The sequence below is a fragment of the Pelophylax lessonae genome (assembly GCF_965119305.1).
Source record: "Pelophylax lessonae genome assembly, chromosome: 7".
In the NCBI taxonomy this organism is placed as follows: Eukaryota; Metazoa; Chordata; class Amphibia; order Anura; family Ranidae; genus Pelophylax; species Pelophylax lessonae.
Window position 1 is genome coordinate 294,581,219 of NC_138774.1, and position 25,250 is coordinate 294,606,468.

At 49.5% G+C, this 25,250-nt stretch overlaps 1 protein-coding gene across 1 annotated transcript in view; it reads right to left on the bottom strand.

Moving 5' to 3' along the window:
- Positions 1-25,250, bottom strand: part of CACNA1F (calcium voltage-gated channel subunit alpha1 F) — a 223,628-nt gene that overhangs the window by 70,840 nt on the left and 127,538 nt on the right. The window contains exons 24-31 of the mRNA XM_082263594.1: positions 23,712-23,818; positions 20,893-20,980; positions 20,645-20,752; positions 18,445-18,497; positions 14,076-14,222; positions 2,710-2,911; positions 2,431-2,589; positions 220-330 (exon numbers count right to left, since the gene is read on the bottom strand). Of these exons, the coding sequence (XP_082119720.1) occupies positions 220-330; positions 2,431-2,589; positions 2,710-2,911; positions 14,076-14,222; positions 18,445-18,497; positions 20,645-20,752; positions 20,893-20,980; positions 23,712-23,818 (975 nt within the window). The remainder of the gene's footprint in view (positions 1-219; positions 331-2,430; positions 2,590-2,709; positions 2,912-14,075; positions 14,223-18,444; positions 18,498-20,644; positions 20,753-20,892; positions 20,981-23,711; positions 23,819-25,250) is intronic.

The window sequence follows — 25,250 nt, forward strand, 5'->3', positions numbered from 1 at the left end:
AATGTATAACACATATGGAGTCGTTAGTATCTTAATATACAGAAATATGAGATCATTAATATGATTAATGTTTTTTTAACTTATTGGCACAAAATAAAAAAAATCCAATAAAAATAAACAAAAAAAATAAACATAAAAAAATTATATGAAAAATATTCTAAAAAGCATAATATTTTATTTTGAGAGGACTAAAATATTTGTAAAAAAAAAGAAGCTGACCTTTGGCCTGAACGCGATGAGTTTGAGCACCATCTCCACTGTGAAGAGTCCTGTGAAGACCATATTGAGGATGTCCATGGCATAATTGAATGGCTGTGATTGTTCATAATGCTTAAAATAGAGGAAATAATTATTTAGATATTATTATTTTATTATTATTAATATTATTATTTCCTAGGAGTAGGGATAAGTTTGTGTTTGCTCATATTAGGTCAATGATGTCACAAACATCAAACATCTCCACCTCTTTGTGCAGCTGATGGGTGGGGAACGCTGTGGCCACAGGTGATTGGGCAGCAGTTGGAGACACTTTAGTTCTGGGTTTGGTCCAAACTCATATTCAGACCAAACCTGAGCTCATCTCTACCTAGGACATTTCTCAACCAGGGTTGCTAGGGATTCCTCCAGAGGTTGCTAGGGATTCCTCCAGAGGTTGCTAGGGGTTCCTCCAGAGGTTGCTAGGGGTTCCTCCAGATGTTGCTACGTGTTCCTCCAGAGGTTGTTAGGGGTTCCTCCAGAGGTTGCTAGGGGTTCCTCCAGAGGTTGCTACGTGTTCCTCCAGAGGTTGTTAGGGGTTCCTCCAGAGGTTGCTAGGGGTTCCTCCAGAGGTTGCTAGGGGTTCCTCCTGAGGTTGCTAGGGGTTCCTCCAGGCAGTGGTGTATTTTGGTTTTGTGCTGCCCTAGGCAAGACTAAAATTGGTCGCCCCCCTCCCCCATATAAATTTGCCCCGCTCCTTTTTTAACGGATGTGACTTCCTCCGAAATTGAAGGACTACAAGTCCCAGCATGAACCCCTGAGATCTCACGAGAGGGGGGGGTGAGAGGGGATGGGAGAGAGAGAGAGGAGGGTGGGAGGGGGGTGGGTGAGGGAGAGAGAGAGAGGGGGGTGGGTGAGGGAGGGAGAGGTGGGGGATAAAAGAGGGGGGTGAGAGAGAGAGGGAGGTGAGAGAAAGAGAGAGAGAGATCAGAGAGTGAGAGGATGAGAGAGAGGGGCGATGAGAGAGAGAGCGAGAGAGGGGGGTGAGAGAGAGAGATGGGGGTGATAGAGAGGGGGGATGATAGAGAGAGGGGGGATGAGAGAGAGCGAAAGAGGGGGTGAGAGAGAAAGAGGGGGGGGTGAGAGAGAGAGAGGGGGGATGAGAGAGAGAGAGAGGGGTTGAGAGTGAGAGAGGTGGGGGATGAAAGAGGGGGGTGGGAGTGAGAGGGGGGTGAGAGAGAGCGAGAGAGGGTGGGTGAGGTGAGAGAGCGAGAGAGGGGGTGAGAGAGAGGGGGGATGAGAGAGAGGGGGATTAGAGAGGGGGATGAGAGAGTGAGAGAGAGGGGGATGAGAGAGAGAGGGGGGGTGAGAGAGAGAGAGAGAGAGAGAGGGATGAGAGAGAGAGGAGGATGAGAGAGAGAGGAGGATGAGAGAGAGAGGGGGATGAGAGAGAGAGGGGGAATGAGGGAGAGGGGGATTAGAGAGGGGGATGAGAGAGAGAGAGAGCAAGAGAGAGAGAGGGGGGATGAGAGAGAGGGGGATGAGAGAGAGAGAGAGAGGGGGGATGAGAGAGAGAGGGGGGGATGAGAGAGAGGGGGATGAGAGAGAAAGAGAGAGGGAGAGAGAGAGAGAAGGGGTGAGAGAGAGAGGGGGTGAGAGAGAGAGAGGGAGAGAGAGAGGGGGAGGCGAGAGAGAAAGGGGGTGAGAGAGGCGGCCCTAGCAACCAGTGGCCAATAAAGTCTCAGGTGGAGGGGGGGGTTGCTTTTTTGCTGCCCCCCTGCAAAGTGCTGCCCTATGCCTGGGCCTTGTTGGCCTAGGCCAAAATACAGCATTGCTCCAGAGGTTGCTAGGGGTTCCTTGAGCAATGAGCAAATCCGGACTCTCAGATAAGTTCCATCTGACACCATAGATCTGTTTAGCTCTCTGTGACCAATGACCACAAGTGTTCCCCACTGACCATCTCACTAGTGTATCATGGGTTGTAGATAAAGCTTATTTCAGCAGGGGTTCCCCGAGACCAGTAAGTTATTTCAAGGGTTCATCTATGTTGGGTGCCTTTTCCTCTGTGATTTCAGTCAAGATCCCTGGAGCTATCTGGAATAGGGGTTCCTCAGCACTAGCTTTAGAGGCCATACTTGGACCCTGCTGGACTGGATATACAAGGCTAGCCTGGAATGTGACCTTCAGGCACTGGGCTTTGTATTGGGGCACATATATACTCTTATTATATCATACCTGCATTGCCAGGGCTATAGTGTTGAGGAGGATCAGCACAAACATGATATACTCAAAGCCAGTGGAGTTGACCATGTACCAGACCTTGTACTGGTATTTCGCCTTGGGGATGTACCTACGCAGGGGCTGAGCCTTCAGGGCGTACTCCACACACTGACGCTGAAGAGGTAAAAGACATCAGAGGGTAAAGGTCAGTCAGGAGTGTGCACTGTGCAGAGACGTCCCCAGTGTGGGACCAAGAAGTCCCCAGTGTGGGACCAAGAGGTCCAAGTCCATTACCTGGTTCTTGTCCAGCTCACAGTTCTTGTACTCTTGCTCGCCCTGAGCTCGGAAGGTAATGATGACAAAACCTACAAAGATGTTCATCATGAAGAACGCAATGATGATGATGTAGACGATGAAAAAGATGGAAATCTCCACGCGATAATTGTAAATGGGCCCCACGTTTTCCCCATTGGCATCGATGGCCTTGTACAGAAGGCTATGAAGAGAATATATGAAAAGTATCCAATTATTAGATGTAACTGGGTTTACCAATACCTTCTATGGCAAAAAACGGATTTTTGTAAAATCTTACCGTAAAATCCTTTTCTCTATCGCTCATTGACAGACGTAGTCCTTGGTGATTCAGCACCTTCGGGTTATGCTGCCTCCACAGGAGTAGGACTAGACAGGAAATAAAAAATGCTCTGGCCACACCCTAGGGGCAGTCCCAGAGGGTATATCCTCTCTCTCTCTGCCTCAGCAAATCAGTTATGTCACAAAGCAGTGTTTAGAGAATTTAACCCAACCCAACTCCAAAACAGAGGGGCGGGTACTACGTCTGTCAATGAGCTAAGAGAAAAGGATTTTACGGTAAGATCTTACAAAAATCAGTTTTTCTCTATCGCTCATTGACAGACGTAGTCCTCGGTGATTCAGCACCTTCGGGACGTCCCAAAGCAGTACCACAAATGAGGGGTGGGAAAATGGAAAATTAAATCCAAATCTAGAAGGCCCAACCGGTGCCAACTAGAAGTTTACAATGCTCATCCTCAATGATGAGACTCAACAGAAAAACATTTTTCAACAGAAAAAACCCTCGAGGTAGACCACCGGTCTCCTCAAATTGCGGCCTGCAAAACCTTGCGGCCAAATGAGGCATCCGCCGATGCCATCACATCAATCTTATAAAATTTTGTAAAGTTATGTACCGACGACCAGGTGGCCGCCTTACATACCTGGACCACTGACGCCTGATGGCGGAAGGCCCAAGAAGTACTGAGTGCTCGAGTGGAGTGCGCCCTAACAGGGAACTGAGGACTCTGACCCTTAATAGAATAAGCCTGTACCACCGTCTGTCTAATCCATTTGGCAATGGTTGCGGCAGCTGCAGGCAACCCCTTTCTGGGGCCATCCGGGATCACAAAAAGTGAATCCGTCTTACGGAACGATTCCGTCGCCTTCAGGTATACCCTGATTGCCCGAACCACATCCAAGGAATGCAACGCATGTTCCCGATGATGATTGGGCTGAGGACACAAGGAAGGTAGTACAATATCTTCATTCAGATGAAACTCTGAAACCACCTTAGGAAGAAAGGATGGCTTCGGATGAAGTACTACCTTATCCCTATGAATCACTAAGTATGGGGACTGGCATGATAATGCAGCCAGTTCTGACACCCTGCGTGCAGAAGTGATAGCCACCAAGAAGGCCACCTTCTGGGATAAAGTAAGCAAGGGAATCTCCCTGATGTTTTCAAAGGGAGGTTTCTGTAGAACCGTCAAAACCAAATTAAGATCCCAGGGCGGTAAGGGCGCGCGGACTGGTGGAGCCAGGTGCCGCACCCCCGGATGAAATTTCGCACCAAGGACCTGGTAGCTAAAGGCTTCTGAAAGAAGATTGCTAATGCTGAAACTTGACCCTTGATGGTACTCAAGGCTAGTTTCTGCTCAACCCCTTTCTGCAGAAAGGCCAGTATTCGGGTCACCGAATAGGTACGTGGAGGAATCCCTAAAGATTCGCACCACGCGATATAAGTCTTCCATGTGTGATAATAGACCTTGCTGGAAGTCGCTTTCCTTGCTTTAATAAGGGTAGGAATGACTGAAGCTGACAACCCTCTGTCCTTCAGTACCTGGGTCTCAATGGCCAGGCCATTAAAACCAACGACTGTAAAGCATGATGGAAGATTGGTCCTTGAGACCGCAGACACTCCCTGAGACGAAGTTCCCAAGGAACGTCCGCGACCAGTCTGTCCAAGTCGGCCAGACCGGCTAGACGAGGCCAGCCTAGAATCCTGCCAGGACCGAAGATCCCAACAAGGTATCTAGGTCCTTACTCCTAACTAGACAGAAAAAAACTGATGTGCTGTAGCAGGGAGAGAGAGGATATACCCTCGGGGACTGCCCCTAGGGTGTGGCCAGAGCATTTTTTATTTCCTGTCTAGTCCTACTCCTGTGGAGGCAGCATAACCCGAAGGTGCTGAATCACCGAGGACTACGTCTGTCAATGAGCGATAGAGAAATTAGAGTACTGTACATCTAAAGGCTTTATTCATTTTGCTTGACACCAACGATAAGGCACGATTCCTTCCACTGACACCAACAACGGGAAATAATTCCTCCCACTGATACCAATGATGGGACACTATTCCTCCCACTGACACCAATGATGGGGCACTATTCCCCCACTGACACCAATGATGGGGCACTATTCCTCCCACTGATACCAATGATGGGACACTATTCCTCCCACTGACACCAATGATGGGACACTATTCCTCCCACTGACACCAATGATGGGGCACTATTCCTTCCACTGATACCAATGATGGGACACTATTCCTCCCACTGACACCAATGATGGGACACTATTCCTCCCACTGACACCAATGATGGGGCACTATTCCTTCCACTGATACCAATGATGGGACACTATTCCTCCCACTGACACCAATGATGGGACACTATTCCTTCCACTGACACCAATGATGGGGCACTATTCCTCCCACTGATACCAATGATGGGGCACTATTCCCCCACTGATACCAATGATGGGGCACTATTCCTCCCACTGACACCAATGATGGGACACTATTCCTCCCACTGATACCAATGATGGGACACTATTCCTTCCACTGATACCAATGATGGGGCACTATTCCTCCCACTGATACCAATGATGGGACACTATTCCTCCCACTGACTCCAATGATGGGGCACTATTCCTCCCACTGACACCAATGATGGGACACTATTGATCTTTTATTGAAAAGAATCAAGCAACATATTTTATACAAAAGTAAAAAACAGAACTATAGTACAATATTCCAACAAAAAAAAAAAAACAAAGGAATTCACATCCATGTGCAGAATATATACAATATATACATAATCCACTTCCAACATTCTTAGAAAACTATTTACATAAAGCAGCAGAGAGGGCCTAAGAGGCACAACCCATCACCTATGTATGCAGCCATTTATCAAAAACTGAGCATTAAGAAAAAATCTAGGGTGATAAGAGACAGAAAGCCACACCCGGGAAAGAGACTCCTGGCAGTCAGGGAGGCTTGAAACCCCTCCACGCCTTCAGCCAAGCCCTCTGACCCCACTTGTCTCTCTCAAGCGCCCGAATCTTCCCCACCTCATGCAGAATGTCACACACCACCACCTGAACAGGAAGGATTTTACGCCGAAGGGTGACCTGACACCGTGCGTTCCATGTGTAATAACGGACTACTAAACTAACTAAAAAAAGTGTATCCAAACAAAAGCCCCCACCAGTATTGAATGCTCCGTACACCCACTCAGCATAACCCAGCCTGGAGAGGAAAGGAACACCGAGGGCCCGCCCAACCTGTTTGTATACCTCTATGTTAAAAGGGCAACGAAGCAGAAAATGGTCCATAGTCTCCTCCTCACCTGCACATTCCTCCCGAGGACAACCACGATCCATCCCACTGCGGAATTTCAAATTGCCCCGAACATAGAGCCTCCCGTGGAAGCACAACCAGGCCAGATCCCTGAATTTAAGGGGGACTCTAGCCAAATTAATCAATCTTAACCCTTCCCTCAAAATTGGGCCTGGGCAATCCCTTAAGGCCAGTGGGTCATGAAAGACTTCACTCAAGACTCGGCTCATAAGGACTTTCCTCGGAGCGGATCTGAGATCTTCAGCCGACAGTCGCCACTGCCGCAGCAACTTCAGACACGGAGCGACATAGGCTGGGAGCTGACCACGATGACCCCTGAGATTCTTCACTTGGCCACCTTCTTCCCAAAGTCGCAGAAAAGGCCTAAACCAAGATCTAAACATGCCTGCCCATCCAGGAGGTTTCACTGCAAGCATACTACCAATGTTAAACTTGAGAAATAGCAGTGAAAAGAAAAGAACGGGGTTGACCATACCTAAGCCACCCTCCCTCCTGGATAGATAGGTGACATTCCTCTTGATGGGGTTCAGTCTGTTCCCCCACAGCATCTGGAAGAACACACTATAGATCCTAGCATAGAGAGACACTGGCAAGATGCAGACAGGGCTGACATACAAGAAGATCGGTATCAGGTAAGTCTTAATCAGATCAACCCTTTCCCTCAGAGATAACTTCCATCTCTTCCTGCTGACCACCTTAGTATTGGCAACTTCCAGCCTGCCTTCCCAGTTTTTGAGGCCATAATCGCCAGGTCCAAATTCAATGCCTAATATCTTAATTTTTTCCTGGGGCACTGGAAAAGTGTCCGGGAGATCAAACCCCTCACATTCCTTTCCCATCCAAAAAACTTCACTCTTTTCCTGATTGATCTTGGAGCCTGATGCTTCAGAGTACCGTGATGTCAGAGAGACCACCTCCTCCGCTTCATCTGTCCCAGTGACAATCACTGACACATCATCCGCATAGGCAACAACCCTCAAAGGCGGCTCACCCGGGATTCCCACTGGTACCCCACACAACATGCTGCTCTCTAGCCTCCTGATGAAGGGGTCGATTGCAAACACATAGAGCAGGGGACTCAGCGGACAACCCTGGCGCACCCCAGAACCAACCTCAAAGGACTGTCCAACCCAACCATTAACAAGAGGGAAGCTTTCTGCCCCCTTATACAAAACTTTTAACCAATCGACAAAACCACCCGGCAGACCGTACTTACTAAAGAGCAACCACAGGTACTCATGGTTGACACGATCGAAAGCCTTTGCCTGATCCAATGCCAGTAGATACTTTCCCCAGCCTGCAGCCCTGCACTGCTCCAAGGCCTCCCGGACAGCTAAAACCGCTGCGAAGGTGCTCCTACCCTGGATCGAACAGTGCTGATGGCGAGAAAGCAAAGACTCTGCTACTGCCGATAGGCGCCAGAAAAGTATCTTCGCCAGCACCTTTCTATCGACATTGAGAAGGCTGATGGGGCGCCAATTCTCAATCATCGAAGGATCTTTACCTTTTGAAAGAAGAATCACAGCTGAGTGTCTCATGGAAGTGGGAAGCACCCCCTCAGCAAGACAACTGTTAAAAATCTCTACCAAATGTGAGGCCAGAATAGACTTAAAGGCTTTGTAAAACTCAGCCGTCAGACCATCCGGTCCAGGTGACTTCTTGATGGCAAGCTGTTCAATTGCCCTCGTCACCTCTTCAACTGTGATCTCTTCTGTCAAATTCATCAAAGGGACATCTCCACCATTTAGACCTGGAATAGAGTCCAAAAAGCTTTCCATCTTGTCTCGGTCAAGCTCCTTCCTCCCAAGAAGTTCAGCATAAAAAGACCTCACGATCTCCAGGATCCCTGACCTGGACTTTGTCAAGGAACCTGTACTATCCTTAAGGCCAACGACCATCTTAACAGCTACACCCTGTTTGCAGTTCTGGTAAGGGTCAGGCGAGTGGTATTTCCCATAGACCCGCTCCAGAACCAAAGAGGTATGCCGGTCATATTGACACTTCCTGAGGAGGATTTTCACTTCAGAGATTGCCCCAGGATCTCCTCCTCTCGAGACAAGAATATCCAGCTTCCTCCGCAAACGTTGGTAGGTCATGTATCTATTAAAATGTTTTTTATTGGCTAGGCCCCTGAAGAATCCAGCAATCCTCTTTTTGGTCAGCTCCCACCACTCAGCCTTGCTGCTACAAAAGTCCAGGATGGTCACCTGTGCCTGAAAGAATTCCTCAAAGGATTGTCTAACATGTTCTTCCTCAAGGAGAGTCGAATTTAATCTCCAGATGCCTTTGCCCCTCTGAGGGAAATCTGAAGCATTCAAGACCACAGATAGCATACAGTGATCAGAGAACTCCACCGCCTGCACCACTGGGGGTGAGAAAGCAGAGGCCTCCTTCAAAAAAAACCTATCTATCCTACTCTGACTATTACCTCGATGAAAGGTGAACCCTGTGTCATCCGGGAGGTGCTTAATATGCACATCCACAAGACCAGCACCCCTAACCATACTATTTAAAAAAACGCTATCATATCCCAGCCGGTCATTGAAGTCCTTCCTGTCCTTGGGCCTAGTCACAGTATTAAAGTCACCTCCAAAAACCACTTGCCGGGATGTAAAAAGAAATGGCTTGATCCTTGTAAAAAGGCATTTCCTGTCCCACTTTGTGTGCGGCCCATAAATATTAATTAGGCGCAGGTCCTGCCCTCCCACAAGAACGTCTAAGACCATACATCTCCCAATCTCCACCTCAATAACCTGCCGGACAGTTACCGTGCCGGTTTTAAACAACACCGCCACCCCGCCGTAAGGCTCGGCCGCAAGAGACCAGTAGGATGGACCATACCTCCACTCTCTCTTGGCCATATGAATATCTGCCAAGGAGGTGAGCCTAGTCTCCTGCAAAAATAAAATTTCAGCATCTAATTGGCTGAACAAAAAGAAGGCCATAGAACGAGCTCTTACCGACTTAATGCTGGCGACATTTATTGTCACCACTTTTAACGGAGGGGGAACCGCCATTTGGGTTATTGGGTGGATTGCTTCTTAGCTCCCCTCTGCTGCTCATCACCAGAAGCCTCTCTCTTTCTTGAAGCCTCCTCCAACTCCATTTCAATATCTGAATTCTGCTCAGAAGAATCCCCAGATGAGGAGATATCCCAAGCAGAAGCCCTAGAACGGTTGGAGACAGTCACTGAGGCATCCTGTCCCTGTTCCGTCCTCACCGTCTGTCTCTTCCGCCTCACAACCTTCCTTCTCTCCTCCAGGTACTGAAGGTCAGATTCAGAGATGCTTTCATCTCTTGTTTTCTTCTTCTTCTTTGAAGTCTTCACAGAAGACTTCTTTACAGAGGAAGCCGCAGCAGCACCCTTTTTGGTACCCTCTACCACTCCTGGTGGGTGGGGGGCTTCTTTAAGGTCACACTTAGGAAGGGAAGACTGATCGGGAATAACTGACTCAGGGGGCACAGACTTGGCAGATTCTGACACAAGAGGAGCCGGTACAGTAGGCTGGGGGGACACAGAGACAGACACAGAAGGAAAACTTACAGATACAGGAGGGGTGGGCACAGGGACTAGGGAGGGATCCTGCACAAGACCAGGGGGGTCAGTCACCGCAGAGGAGGGTGGTACAACAGGGGCCTCATCCTCCATCCTGTCCAGCCTTAACAGATCATCTATCACCTCTCTATCCATATTATGCCAGGCTTCAGGACATCGGCTGTAGGGGTGGCCAAGGCGCAGGCACAGGTTGCACCTTATCGCCTGGGTGCAGTCCCTGGCCACATGACCCTGTCCCCGACACACTGAACAGATCAGTGCTGAACAAGAGGAGCTAAAATGCCCCTTTTCTCCACAGCGGTGACACAGTTTTGGCTGACCGGGATAAAAAATAGTCATCCTATCCCTCCCTATAAAAGCAGAGGAGGGCAGGTGACGGACAACATTCCCATCCCTAGCCAACCTGACCGTTACCGACCAACCCCCGGTCCAGATGCCACGCTCATCATGAATTTTATTCGGCCTGGTCAAAACATCCCCATAATTTCTCAACCAGACCTCTAAGTCCCGAGCAGGAACACTCTCATTTGTAAGGACAATAGTAATTTTCTTCACTGTTGACCTTTGGGAAACTGCCACTGGCACCAGACCTTCCCATTCGGGTCTTGACCTGCACCGAGCCATATATCGTTCCCAGAACAAGTCAAGACCCTCTGGTCTGGTGAAACTAACTGTGTATTCCCGGCTTCCAGCCACATGTATCAGGGCATATAGGTCATTAGCCCCAAAACCCATATCTAAGATCAGGTCCACCACCATACGCCTTGCTAGAGGGACTGCACCACCTTCCCATTTAAGGAGGACTACGTTCCGCCTTGGACCCCCAGCAGAAGCCATAGATCCAATACCAGATCCAATGGTGCTCATAGTGGCAGCCCGCGAGGGAAAACCCTGATTAGAAGCAGAGCTCCTCCTTGATTGTAACCCTGGCTTGGTGATATTGCCAGGAGCACAGCTTACCACCTGTGCAAATGTAGGTTTTTTAGGGCCAAGACCCCACACTGATGTCACATTATCAGGTACACTACTATTATTATTTTTACCAGCTTGGCCTAAACAAGCAGCATTATCAGTTCCACATATAATGGTGGGATCCACCATGCCTGCAATGTTATTAGGGATAACTGTTTCTGATGCAGTACCAGATGTTTCCTGCTGCTGCGCTGTAGAGTCCTGTTCAACAGTGACTGAAATAGTTTTAAGCTCAGCAGAAGGGGGGTTAATCGGCTCTTCTGGGTTTTGTGGTTCTTCAGCAGAAATGTCATTTTTTAAACACAACTTTTCCTGTTTAGAGACATCAGCAGCAGGCACAACATTGCTGAGCATAGGGGAATCACCCTGAGTGTCATTAGGAAACCCATCACTAGGCAAGGTGCTAAAAGGCACAAAAACTTTTTTATCTGTAAGCTGGGGCTTTATATGCTTTACTTTATCAGGCACACTCTCAGGTAAGTCCTCCACATCACCAAACACCAGCTGATCTTCCTGCATTGGAGACTCCATTACCTGTATAACTTTCAACATGCCTCCTGAGCCCTGAGATGGCAATGGGCTGCTTACCTCACCTTGAGGGGGAAGGGGGTCAGAACCGGGGGTCTCCTCCTCCACCTCCATCTTTGCAAACCTCCGTTCATTGCAAAACTTCTCCCTGAAGGGACCATCCCTGCCTTCCATCATGGCCACGATAGTTTCTTGATGATCCACACGGACTTTCGCTAATTGGACCTCTGAATCCATGGATCCACGGTTCTTGCTGAACAAGCCTTCACGCTGCTTTCTCAGGCGCTTTAAATCCGCTCTAAGCTTGTAGAGCTTGTCTCTCTCCTTATTGAGGACTTTAATCCCGGCCACCACTCGCTCCCGAATGGATCCAACATCTTCATCCTCACCAGGTGCAGAGAGATCACCAACCACGGGCTGCACAGGAGCAGGGGTGCCATCCATCCGCCCAGGGGATGTCTGAGAGCCTCCAGCAGGAGAGGCCCTGCTGGCCTCCATGGCTTCCCCAGAAGGGGGCCAGGAGAGCTGGGAGGGATTTCACCTCACACCCTCTTACACAGATCACCTGGAGCAGCAACAGACACACAGCCAGAGAACCTTCCAGCAGCCACACCCGAAGCTGAATGATGGGAAACTACTCCTCCCACTGACACCAATGATGGGGCGCTATTCCTTCCACTGACACCAATGATGGGACATTATTCCTCCCACTAATACCAGTGATGGGGCACTATTCCTCCCACTGATACCAATGATGGGGCACTATTCCTCCCACTGACACCAATGATGGGGCACTATTCCTCCCACTGATACCAATGATGGGACACTATTCCTCCCACTGACACCAATGATGGGACACTATTCCTACAACTGATACCAATGATGGGACACTATTCCTACAACTGATACCAATGATGGGGCACTATTCCTTCCACTGACACCAATGATGGGGCACTATTCCTTCCACTGACACCAATGATGGGGCACTATTCCTCCCACTGACACCAATGATGGGACACTATTCCTCCCAATGATACCAATGATGGGACACTATTCCTCCCACTGATACCAATGATGGGACACTATTCCTCCCACTGACACCAATGATGGGGCACTATTCCTCCCACTGACACCAATGATGGGACACTATTCCTCCCAATGATACCAATGATGTGACACTATTCCTCCCACTGATACCAATGATGGGGCACTATTCCTCCCACTGACACCAATGATGGGGCACTATTCCTCCCACTGACACCAATGATGGGACACTATTCCTCCCACTGATACCAATGATGGGACACTATTCCTTCCACTGACACCAATGATGGGGCACTATTCCTCCCACTGACACCAATGATGGGACACTATTCCTCCCACTGATACCAATGATGGGGTACTATTCCTCCCACTGATACCAATGATGGGGCACTATTCCTCCCACTGACACCAATGATGGGGCACTATTCCTCCCACTGATACCAATGATGGGGCACTATTCCTCCCACTGACACCAATGATGGGGCACTATTCCTCCCACTGACACCAATGATGGGGCACTATTCCTCCCACTGACACCAATGATGGGACACTATTCCTCCCACTGATACCAATGATGGGACACTATTCCTCCCACTGATACCAATGATGGGGCACTATTCCTCCCACTGACACCAATGATGGGGCACTATTCCTCCCACTGATACCAATGATGGGACACTATTCCTCCTACTGATACCAATGATGGGGCACTATTCCTCCCACTGACACCAATGATGGGGCACTATTCTTACCACTGATACCAATGATGGGACACTATTCCTTCCACTGATACCAATGATGGGACACTATTCCTCCCACTGACACCAATGATGGGACACTATTCCTCCCAATGACACCAATGATGGGGCACTATTCCTCCCACTGACACCAATGATGGGACACTATTCCTCCCACTGATACCAATGATGGGGCACTATTCCTCCCACTGACACCAATGATGGGGCACTATTCCTCCCACTGACACCAATGATGGGGCACTATTCCTCCCACTGATACCAAATATGGGATACTATTCCTTCCACTGATACCAATGATGGGACACTATTCCTCCCACTGATACCAATGATGGGGCAATAATCCTCCTACTGACCACACTCGCTATGTAATTTTCTACCCCCACTGATACTGAGGCATTTTCTACTCTCACTGGCCACAGTCCGGCCCCCTACAGCTTCAAGGACAGTAAACTGGCCCTTTGTTTAGAAAGTTTGAAGACCCCTTTGGTAGGGAATGGTAAAAACCCTCAGGTGGCCCATTTAAGAGATTTTTCCCACTGCCAATGGTCACCAAGACAAACAGAGATGGGGAATTACCAGGGACACAGACGGCAGCAACAATAACCACTCTGCAACAAAAATCCACCCCAGAAACATTAGACCTCTAACAGCATTAATAGACCCTCCAGCAGCAATAGATTCTCCCTCACCCCTCCCTCAAAAGTAGATCCATCCCAACTACAACTGACCAAATCCCCCCCCCCCACAACAACAATACAACCCCACCAGTTATAATAGACTTTCCCAGCAACAATAGATGACCCCACAACAAAATAACCACTCAACAACTAAAAAAATCTACACCAGGAACATTAGATCTAATACGTACGCTGGCCAGCCTTCGAAAGTAGACACGGTGAAGAGCGCCATCATTCCCGAAAGAACGTTGTCAAAGTTGAACTCGCTGTTGTGCCAGATTCTCTCTCGCACCATTGGATGCGTGACGTCTCCCTCCTTGTATACGATGAATGTGCCCCTGTAATGTGTGTGGTGAAGGTAGAATTAGGAAAACTGGACATCTTGGCATATATAGCATGTGATACTACACTATATTGTCAAAAGTATTGGGACACCGTCCTTTACACGCACATGAACTTTAATGGCATCCCAGTCTTAGTCCGTAGGGTTCAATATTGGGTTGGCCCACCCTTTGCAGCTATAACAGCTTCAATTCTTCTGGGAAGGCCGTCCACCAGGTTTAGGAGTGTCTATGGGAATGTTTGACCATTCTTCCAGAAGCAAGTTTGTGAGGTCAGGCTCTGATGTTGGGTGAGAAGGCCTGGCTCGCAGTCTCCCTTCTTATTTATCCCAAAGGTGTTCTATTGGGTTGAGGTCAGGCAAGTCAAGTTCCTCCACCCCAAACTCGCTCATCCATGTCTTTATGGACCTTGCTTTGTGCACCGGTCCAAATCATTTGGTGGAGGGGGGATTATGGTGTGGGGGTTGATTTTCAGGGGTTGGGCTTGGCCCCTTAGTTCCAGTGAAGGGAACTCTTAAGGCGTCAGCATGCCAAGACATTTTGGACGATTTCATGCTCCCAACTCTGTGGGAAGAGTTTGGGGATGGCCCCTTCCTCTTCCAACATGACTGCGCACCAGTGCACAAAGCAAGATCCATAAAGACATGGATGAGCGAGTTTGGGGTGGAGAAACTTGACTGTCCTGAGTCTGACCTCAACCCGATAGAACACCTTTAGGATGAATTAGAGCGGAGACTGCGAGTCAGGCCCTCTTGTCCAACATCAGTGCCTGACCTCACAAATGTGCTTCTGTAAGAATGGTCGAACATTCCGATAGATACTCCTAAACCTTGTGGACAGCCTTCCCAGAAGAGTTGAAGCTGTTATAGCTGCAAAGGGTGGGCCAACTCAATATTGAACCCTACTGACTAAGACTGGGGTGCCATTAAAGTTCATGTTCCGGGACAAGGGGTGGGTAGAACAGACAGCTGCCCCGGATGCAGAGAAGCAAAGGGGCAAAAAAAAAAAAAAAACACAGGGTGGTATACCCATTCTATGGCATGTATTAACATAGGGGGAATGGGCGCAATTTTAGATCCTTGCCCTGGACGCTGGATGACCCCGTCCCAGTACTGCCTGCAGTATATTATGTATTTGTGTGTTTTTGTGTCATTTGCCACTCCCATATAAGCTGCAATGTAGCCAATCAGGCTACAGCTATTATTAGTGCAGTTTACAGGGCAGCACCTGATTGGTTAGGACCCATTCACTTGCGTACACCCCTAAGTGACAATGCCCAAATTGGGCCCAAAGTGTTAATATTTTGTGTTGCCACCATTATTTTCCAGCACTGCCCTAACCCTCTTGGACATGGAGTTCACCAGAGCTTCACAGGTTGTCACTGGAGTCCTCTTCCCCTCCTCCATGATGACATCACAGAGCTGGTGGATGTTAGAGACCTTGCGCTCCTCCACCTTCCGTTTGAGGATGCCCCACAGATGTTCAATAGGGTTTAGGTCTGGAGACATGCTTGGCCAGTCCATCACCTTTACCCTCAGCTTCTTTAGCAAGGCAGTGGTCATCTTGGAGGTGTTTGGGGTCGTTATGTTGGAATACTGCCCTGCGGCCCAGTCCCTGAAGGGAGGGGATCATGCTCTGCTTCAGTATGTCACAGTACATGTTGGCATTCATGGTTCCCTCAATGAACTGTAGCTCCCCAGTGCCGGCAGCACTCATGCAGCCCCAGACCATGACACTCCCACCACCATGCCTGACTGTAGGGAAGACACACTTGTCTTTGTACTCCTCACCTGGTTGTCACCACACACGCTTGACACCATCTGAACCAAATAAGTTTATCTTGGTCTCATCAGACCACAGGAGATGGTTCCAGTAATCCATGTCCTTAGTCTGCTTGTCTTCAGCAAACTGTTTGTGGGCTTTCTTGTTCATCATCTTTAGAAGAGGCTTCCTTCTGGGATGACAGCCATGCAGACCAATTTGATGCAGTGTGCGGCGTATGGTCTGAGCACTGACAGGCTGCCCCCCCCACCCCTTCAACCTCTGCAGCAATGCTGGCAGCACTCATACGTCTATTTCCCAAAGACAACCTCTGGATATGACGCTGAGCACGTGCACTCAACTTCTTTGGTGGACCATGGCGAGGCCTGTTCTGAGTGGAACCTGTCCTGTATACCGCTGTATGGTCTTGGCCACCGTGCTGCAGCTCAGTTTCAGGGTCTTGGCAATCTTCTTATAGCCTAGGCCATCTTTATGTAGAGCAACAATTCTTTTTTTCAGATCCTCAGAGAGTTCTTTGCCATGAGGTGCCATGTTGAACTTCCAGTGACCAGTATGAGAGAGTGAGAGCGATAACACCAAATGTAACACACCTGCTCCCCATTCACACCTGAGACCTTGTAACACTAACGAGTCACGTGACACCGGGGAGGGAAAATGGCTAATTGGGCCCAATTTGAACATTAGGGGTGTACTCACTTTTGTTGCCAGCGGTTTAGACATCAATGGCTGTGTGTTGAGTTATTTTGAGGGGACAGCAAATTTACACTGTTATACAAGCTGTACACTCACTACTTTACATTGTAGCAAAGTGTCATTTCTTCAGTGTTGTCACATGAAAAGATAAAATAAAACAATTTGGCTACGTTCACATGTTGGCGTAGTGGATCGCGGGCAGAATCACCGCAATTCTGCCCGCGATCCGGAAATCATTGCAAATCGCGGGACGCCTGTGCGTTGCCGTTGATTTGCAATGGCACCCCAAATGCTGTGCGATGTTGCCGCGATTTCCGCCTGTTGAATCGCGGTAACATCATGCAAACAAAATCGCGGGTTCGAATGGCGCCCAAAAAAAAGGTACAAGAGCTTCTTTGGGGCGTCATGCAACCCGCGATTTTGTTTGAGGGCAGGCGGAAATCGTGGCAACATCGCACAGCGTTTGGGGTGCTATTGCAAATCACGGGCAACGCGCAGGCGTCCCGCGATTTGCAATGATTTCTGGATTGCGAGGCAGAATCGTGGTGATTCTGCCCACGATCCGCTACACCAACATGTGAACATAGCCAAATGTGAGGGGTGTACTGCCTTTTGTGACATACTGTAACTTTAACCACTTGCGACCGCCGCAAGTACATATACGGCGGCGGTCAGGCCCTCACAGGCAAAGTGACGTACCGGTATGTCACTAGCCTGTGAGGCTCTGGGGAGCGAGCGCCACCGGAGGCGCGCTCCCGCTACTGCACAGTCACGGACCCCCCCGCGCGTTTGAGCGGCGGACCCGATGTCCGCCGCTCACTCACGATCGTCCGTGACAGCAGGAGAAAGGCAGGCGGCTAATGTAAACAAGCCACCTATCATTCTCTCCTGTGTAGGAACAATGATCATACGGTTCTACTATGTAGGACCATTGATCACTGTTCCTACACCTCAAGCCACAGCCAATCACAGTTAGAATCACGCCCCTAGGGACACACACAGCCCCTCCCTCTCAAAAAAGTTAACCCCTTCACTACCAGTGTAATTTTACAGTAACAGTGCATATGTATAGCACTGATTACTGCAGTAATGTCACTGGTAACCCCAAAAGTGTCAAAAATGTCAGTCAAGGGTCCGATCTGTCCGCCGCAATGTCGCAGTACCGCAAAAAAAAATCGCAGATCGCCGCCATTACTCGTTAAAAAAAAACAACAAAAATCTTTCCCTTTGTTAGTAAACGCGATGCAACTTTTGTGCAAACCAAAAATGTTAAAAAAAATTAGATTTTTACATTTTTTTGGGGAATTTCATATAAAAAAATGTGAAAAATATTGTTATTTTTGCAAAATTGTCGCTCTTTTTTTGTTTATAGCGCATGATCAAAAAAATCGCACAGGTGATCAAATACCACCAAAAGAAAGCTCTGTTTGTGGGAAAAAAAGGACGTCAAATTCGTTTAGGTACAGCGTCGCACGACCGCGCAATTGTCCGTTAAAGTCACGCAGTGCTGAATCGCAAAATACCCCCTGGTCGGAATGGGGGTAAAATCTTCCGGGGCTTAAGTGGTTAAGGCCCAGAATAGCGTGAAAAAAATCGCACACACAAAATACTGAGTGGGAACTTGAGTTCCCGCTCGTGATTTTGCGTGTGCAATTTTTTGGTGAAGTGTGAATGGGGCCCAACTCCGATGTGGCCCCATGACGGCGGTTTGTTGGATGTGTCATAGAGGTGAGGGGACACTTACTTGCATTCCCCAGGACGGTGCTTTGCCTCATCGGTGCAGCTATAGAATTTCCCCTGTACAAAAAAAACACACATGGCTAATTTCCAGCCTCCTGATTGGACAGCTGATGACTTCTACAGACAATTGAATTCTTCCTTTATTCTTATTGAAGAATAAAATCTAGTTACAGTACTATGGGCTGCCTGAGATCGTATCTAACTGGTCAGAAAAGTCACAATCACATGCAGGGCCTGGGACAAGGGGTGGGCAGGAGGGACGGCTTCCCTGGGTGCAATGGTTTATTGGGGATTTGGGGGGAGTAATAACAGCAGCATCACTGCTAACCCTAAGGACAGGGGGGGGGGGCACAGTTTCGCATCTTTGCCCTGGGTGCAGAATGACCTTGTCCTGGTACTGATCACATGAAGGGGGTAGGCCAGGGTGTGCCTAGGCAGAGGTGCTGCTGCTTGTAATTGGGAATTAGAGAAAATAAAACTTTTTTTTTTTTTTTATTAAATTCCATTTTAAGTATAGGCTTGCTTTTAATTGCCTGTCTCAGTATCTCCAGGACATGAGCAATGAAGAATCTACAATGATTGATAAAATCTCCGTATCCCGTCTACATTCATCACCTGAGTGTTTGATCCCGGCAAAAATGAAGTTTTACTTTACCTACAGTCAGTGCTTTAAGTGGCCCAAAAGAGGTGCCGGTACTCTATTATAGCCTATACATTTTTTTCTATATCAGGGCCCCCCACAGAGCGCCCCCCCCCACATCAGGGTCCCCACAGAGCACCCCCCTCCTCACATTAGGGTCCGCACAGAGCCCCCCCATCCCATCACACATCAGGGTCCCCACAGAGCACTCCCCTCCTCACATTAGGGTCCGCACAGAGCGCCCCCCCCACATCAGGGTCCCCACAGAGCACCCCCCTCCTCACATTAGGGTCCGCACAGAGCCCCCCCATCCCATCACACATCAGGGTCCCCACAGAGTATCCCCCCCTCACATTAGGGTCCCCACAGAGCCCCCCCATCCCATCACACATCAGGGTCCCCACAGAGTACCCCCCTCCTCACATTAGGGTCCCCACAGTGCCCCCCCATCCCACATTAGGGTCCCCCCCTCTCACATTAGGGTCCCCACAGAGCCCAGAGCCCCTCCATGCCATCCCACATCAGGGTCCCCACAGAGCACCCCCCCCTAACATTAGGGTCCCCACAGAGCCCCCCCCCCCATCCCACATCAGGGTCCCCACAGAGCCCCCCCCATCCCATCCCACATCAGGGTCCCCACAGAGCACCCCCCCTCACATTAGGGTCCCCACAGAGCACCTCCATCCCATCCCACATTAGGGTCCCCACAGAGCACCCCCTCACATTAGGGTCCCCACAGAGCCCCCTCTCCTCACATTAGGGCCCCCACTGAGCCCCCCCCCCATCCCACATCAGGGTCCCTACAGAGCACCCCCCCCCTCACATTAGGGTCCCCACAGAGCCCCCCATCCCATCCCACATCAGGGTCCCCACAGGGCACCCCCCCCCTCACATTAGGGTCCCCACCGAGCATTCCCATCCCACATTAGGGTCCCCACAGAGCACCCCCCTCACATTAGGGTCCCCACAGAGCCCCCCCCATCCCATCCCACATTAGGGTCCCCACAGAGCACCCCCCTCACATTAGGGTCCCCACAGAGCCCCCCCATCCCATCCCACATCAGGGTCCCCAGAACTGCTCCTACTCACGTTTTTAGGCTGAGGCTAACACACGGGACTCACTGTGCTGTGCTGACCTGGAGTAGCTGGAGGGAGGAGGTGGGTGGATCCAACACTCCACTCGGCGCGCAGCAGAGGAGGAAGGAGGCTCCGCAGTGTATGCTGGGGCCTCGCTCTCCTCCTCCTCAGATGACATCACTGGTTGCTAGATGCCGGGCGGCGATAGCAACCAGTGCACTGCAGTACAGGCCAGCAGCGTGGCAGCTCTGCCGCCGCTGCTGGCCTGGGCTGGGACTCCGAAGCAGGGGGACTCACTGGTGGTGACTGGTCTGGCTCTGGAGTGGGAAATGAGCGTTCCGGTACGCTAAGGCGCACGGAGAGGTGGCGGTACCCTCAAGAGCCATATTTGGAAGTGGCGGTACTGAGTACCGGTGCGTACCGGCCCACTTAAAGCACCGCCTATATTGATGAGCTCTAACACACACAGACAGATGAGAGTAGTTACCTTAAAAAGTTGCACCCCGATGCAGGCGAACATGAACTGGAGAAGGGTGGTGACGATCATGATGTTACCGATCGTTCGGATGGCCACAAACACGCACTGGACCACATGCTGAGGAGACACCCAGACATAGATTAGTAAAACACGGATGATTGAAGCGAATATTCACACATTTTTTTGTTCAGTGAATATTTTGCACTCCTTTAGTAAATCAGCGTTCTGCTGTATTGGACTCTATGGCAGTACTTCACCTTCAGCCCCTTGGCTCTATTGATGGCCCTCAGCGGACGCAGCACTCTCAGCACACGGAGAATCTTCACCACGGAGATGGCGCTGGAGCTGCAATACAAACACAACGAACGTCAGGTCACAGCGACCGATTCTAAAACCGGGGGGGGGGCATGCGCCCCAGGCTCAGTGCCATGGGCTGACTGTCCCTGGCCCCTCCCCTTTCATCAGAGCTGGGATCAGGATAGGGAAGGGGGGGGCATGTGCCCCAGACTCAGTGCCATGGGCAGACTGTCCTTTGCCCCGCCCATTTTTTTTTGCATTTAAGGTAATAGGACACGATTTTGCATTGAAGTCAATGGGGTGCGAATTTGCATTGCAGCCGATAGGAGGAGATTTTGCATTGAAGACAATGAGACGTGATTTTACAATGAAGTCTATGGGACGTGCTTTTGCATTGAAGTCAATGGCACAAGATTTTGGCTTGAAGTCAATAGGACACAATTGGCATTGAAGTAAATGGGACGCGATTTTGTATTGCAGTCAATAGGGGGCATTTTAGCATTGAAGTCCATGTGATGCGTTTTTGCATTAAAGTCAATGGGACGTGTTTTTTCATTGAAGTCAATAGGACGCTTCTTTTTTCATTAAAGTTAATGGGACGCAATTTTGCATTGCAGTCAAAGGGATGTGATTTTGCATTAAAGTCAATGGGATGCGTTTTTGCATTAAAGTCATTGGAACGCAATTTTCCATTGAAGTCAATGGGATCCATCATGCAATTATCGGCACTTTTTTTTTTTTCTATCGCAAAATGTGGCCGATATATCGGTGCATCCCTACCATCTAACACTCCCCTCCACCCAGACTGACAACGCAGATCTCTGCTGTGCCCCCTGTGCCCCTTCATCCAGAGTAGGGCTGCTCTAATACAGGAGGAGTGTTACTGGCCAGATCACCAGGTGAAAACAGAGGGAGAAAAAAAACGAATGTAGCCACCACATCTAATGATCGGTAAGCTGCAATATACAGTATCTCACAAAAGTAAGTACACCCCTCACATGTTTGTAAATATTTTATTCTATCTTTTCATGTGACAACACTGAAGAAATGAGACTTTGCTACAATGTAAAGTAGTGAGTGTACAGCTTGTATAACAGTGTAAATTTACTGTCCCCTCAAAATAACTCAACACACAGCCATTAATGTCTAAACCGCTGGCAACAAAAGTGAGTACACCCCTAAGTGACAATGTCCAAATTGGGCCCAATTAGCCATTTTCCCTCCCCGGTGTCATGTGACTCGTTAGTATTACAAGGTCTCAGGTGTGAATGGAGAGCAGGTGTGGTAAATTTGGTGTTATCGCTCTCACTCTCTCATACTGGTCACTGGAAGTTCAACATGGCACCTCATGGCAAAGAACTCTCTGAGGATCTGAAAGAAAGAATTGTTGCTCTACATAAAGATGGCCTAGGCTATAAGAAGATTGCCAATACCCTGAAACTGAGCGGCAGCACGGTGGCCAAGACCATACAGCAGTTTACCAGGACAGGTTCCACTCAGAACCTTGCTCACCATGGTCGTCCAAAGTTAAGTGCACGTGCTCAGCGTCATATCCAGAGGTTGTCTTTGGGAAATAGACGTATGAGTGCTGCCAGCATTGCTGCAGAGGTTGGGGGGGAGGGGTCAGCCTGTCAGTGCTCAGACCATACGCCGCACACTGCATCAAATTGGTCTGCATGGCTGTCATCCCAGAAGGAAGCCTCTTCTAAAGATGATGCACAAGAAAGCCCACAAACAGTTTGCTGAAGACAAGCAGACTAAGGACATGGATTACTGGAACCATCTCCTGTGCTCTGATGAGACCAAGATAAACTTATTTGGTGTCAGATGGTGTCAGGCGTGTGTGGGGGCAACCAGATGAGGAGTACACAGACAAGTGTGTCTTCCTACAGTCAAGCATGGTGGTGGGAGTGTCATTGTCTGGGACTGCATGAGTGCTGCCGGCACTGGGGAGCTACAGATCATTGAGGGAACCATGAATGCCAACATGTACTGTGACATACTGAAGCAGAGCATGATCCCCTCCCTTCAGAGACTGGGCCGCAGGGCAGTATTCCAACATAACGACCCCAAACACCTCCAAGACAACCACTGCCTTGCTAAAGAAGCTGAGGGTAAAGGTGATGGACTGGCCAAGCATGTCTCCAGACCTAAACCCTATTGAGCATCTGTGGGGCATCCTCAAACGGAAGGTGGAGGAGCGCAAGGTCTCTAACATCCACCAGCTCTGTGATTTCATCATGGAGGAGGGGAAGAGGACTCCAGTGACAACCTGTGAAGCTCTGGTGAACTCCATGCCCAAGAGGGTTAAGGCAGTGCTGGAAAATAATGGTGGCCACACAAAATATTGACACTTTGGGCCCGATTTGGACATTGTCACTTAGGGGTGTACTGACTTTTGTTGCCAGCGGTTTAGACATTAATGGCTGTGTGTTGAGTTATATTGAGGGGACAGCAAATTTACACTGTTATACAAGCTGTACACTCACTACTTTACATTGTAGCAAAGTCTCATTTCTTCAGTGTTGTCACATGAAAAGATAGAATAAAATGTTTACAGAAATGGGAGAGGTGTACTTACTTTATGACATATGAGATACTGTGTGACATTTTTGGTTTTGGGATGAGTCCTGCTCTATTCTTTTCCCCCATTCGATGTCTGAACGTCTCCTCCCAGTTTTTGGTATTTATAAGACCTGGAATGACACTTGTGTTCTGCTCCAGATATAGACCGCCCCCCGGGGGGAGGCCAAGGGAAAGAACGATCGTCCTGACTCACTGAATCCCAAAGGAGATGAGAGACACGCTAACAACGAGGAGATCCAGAAGGTTGAACCAGTTTCTGCAGAAGGAGCCTTTGTGCAAGAAGGCGCCATACGCCATCATCTGAAAAAGACAAAACACAAGGGGGGGGTTGGGGGGGGGGGGGTAGAGAGACGCCATAGCTGAGATAAGAACAAGGAGAGCAATTAGATACATTAAAATATTGTTATTGTGGTAGAATAATCAGGGGATCGTATATATTCTAAATAAGTACGATTTTTAATAGTCAGTTCAAATTTGACCCCCAGTGTTGCAGGTGTACCAGCTCCTCCCCCTTCAGCCTTGCACAGGTGTACCAGCTCCTCCCCCTTCAGCCTTGCACAGGTGTACCAGCTCCTCCCCCTTCAGCCTTGCACAGGTGTACCAGCTCCTCCCCCTTCAGCCTTGCACAGGTGTACCAGCTCCTCCCCCTTCAGCCTTGCACAGGTGTACCAGCTCCTCCCCCTTCAGCCTTGCACAGGTGTACCAGCTCCTCCCCCTTCAGCCTTGTACAGGTGTACCAGCTCCTCCCCCTTCAGCCTTGCACAGGTGTACCAGCTCCCCCCCCCTTCAGCCTTGCACAGGTGTACCAGCTCCTCCCCCTTCAGCCTTGCACAGGTGTACCAGCTCCTCCCCTTCAGCCTTGTACAGGTGTACTAGCTCCTCCCCTTCAGCCTTGCACAGGTGTACTAGCTCCTCCCCTTCAGCCTTGCACAGGTGTACCAGCTCCTCCCCCTTCAGTCTTGCCCAGGTGTACCAGTTCCTCCCCCTTCAGTCTTGCACAGGTGTAGTAGCTCCTCCCCCTTCAGTCTCACACAAGTGTACCAGCTCCTCCCCCTTCAGTCTTGCACAGGTGTAGTAGCTCCTCCCCCTTCAGTCTCACACAAGTGTACCAGCTCCTCCCTCATCAGTCTCGCACATGTGTACCAGCTCCTTTCCTTTCAGTCTTGCACAGGTGTACTGACTCCTCCCCCTTCAATCTTGCAAAGGTGTACCGGCTCCTCCCCCTTCAGTCTTGCACAGGTGTATTCAGTCTTGCACAGGTGTACCAACTCCTCCCCCTTCAGTCTTTCACAGTTGAACTAGCTTCTCCCCCTTCAGTCCTGCATAGGTGTACCGGTTACTCCCCCTTCAGTCTTGCACCAGTGTACTGGCTCCTCCCCCTTCAGTCTTGCACAGGTGTACCGGCTCCTCCCCCTTCAGTCTTGCACAGTAGTACTGGCTCCTCCCCTTAAGTTTTGCACTGTTGTACCGGCTCCTCCCCCTTCAGTTTTGCACAGGTTTACCGACTCCTCCCCCCTCAGTCTTGCACAGGTGTAAAAGCTCCTCCCCCTTTAGTCTTGCACAGTTGTACCGGCTCCTCTCCTGGACTGATACGGCTTCCTCTGATTTCACTGCACACTGTGAGCTTCTCACTATGTGCATTAGAAGCTGCAGCAAGTGAGATGGAGCCCCGCCTCATTTCTTGGCTGGAGGTTGTCCATCATCATAAAGCCTTTTCCTCCCCAACCCGACT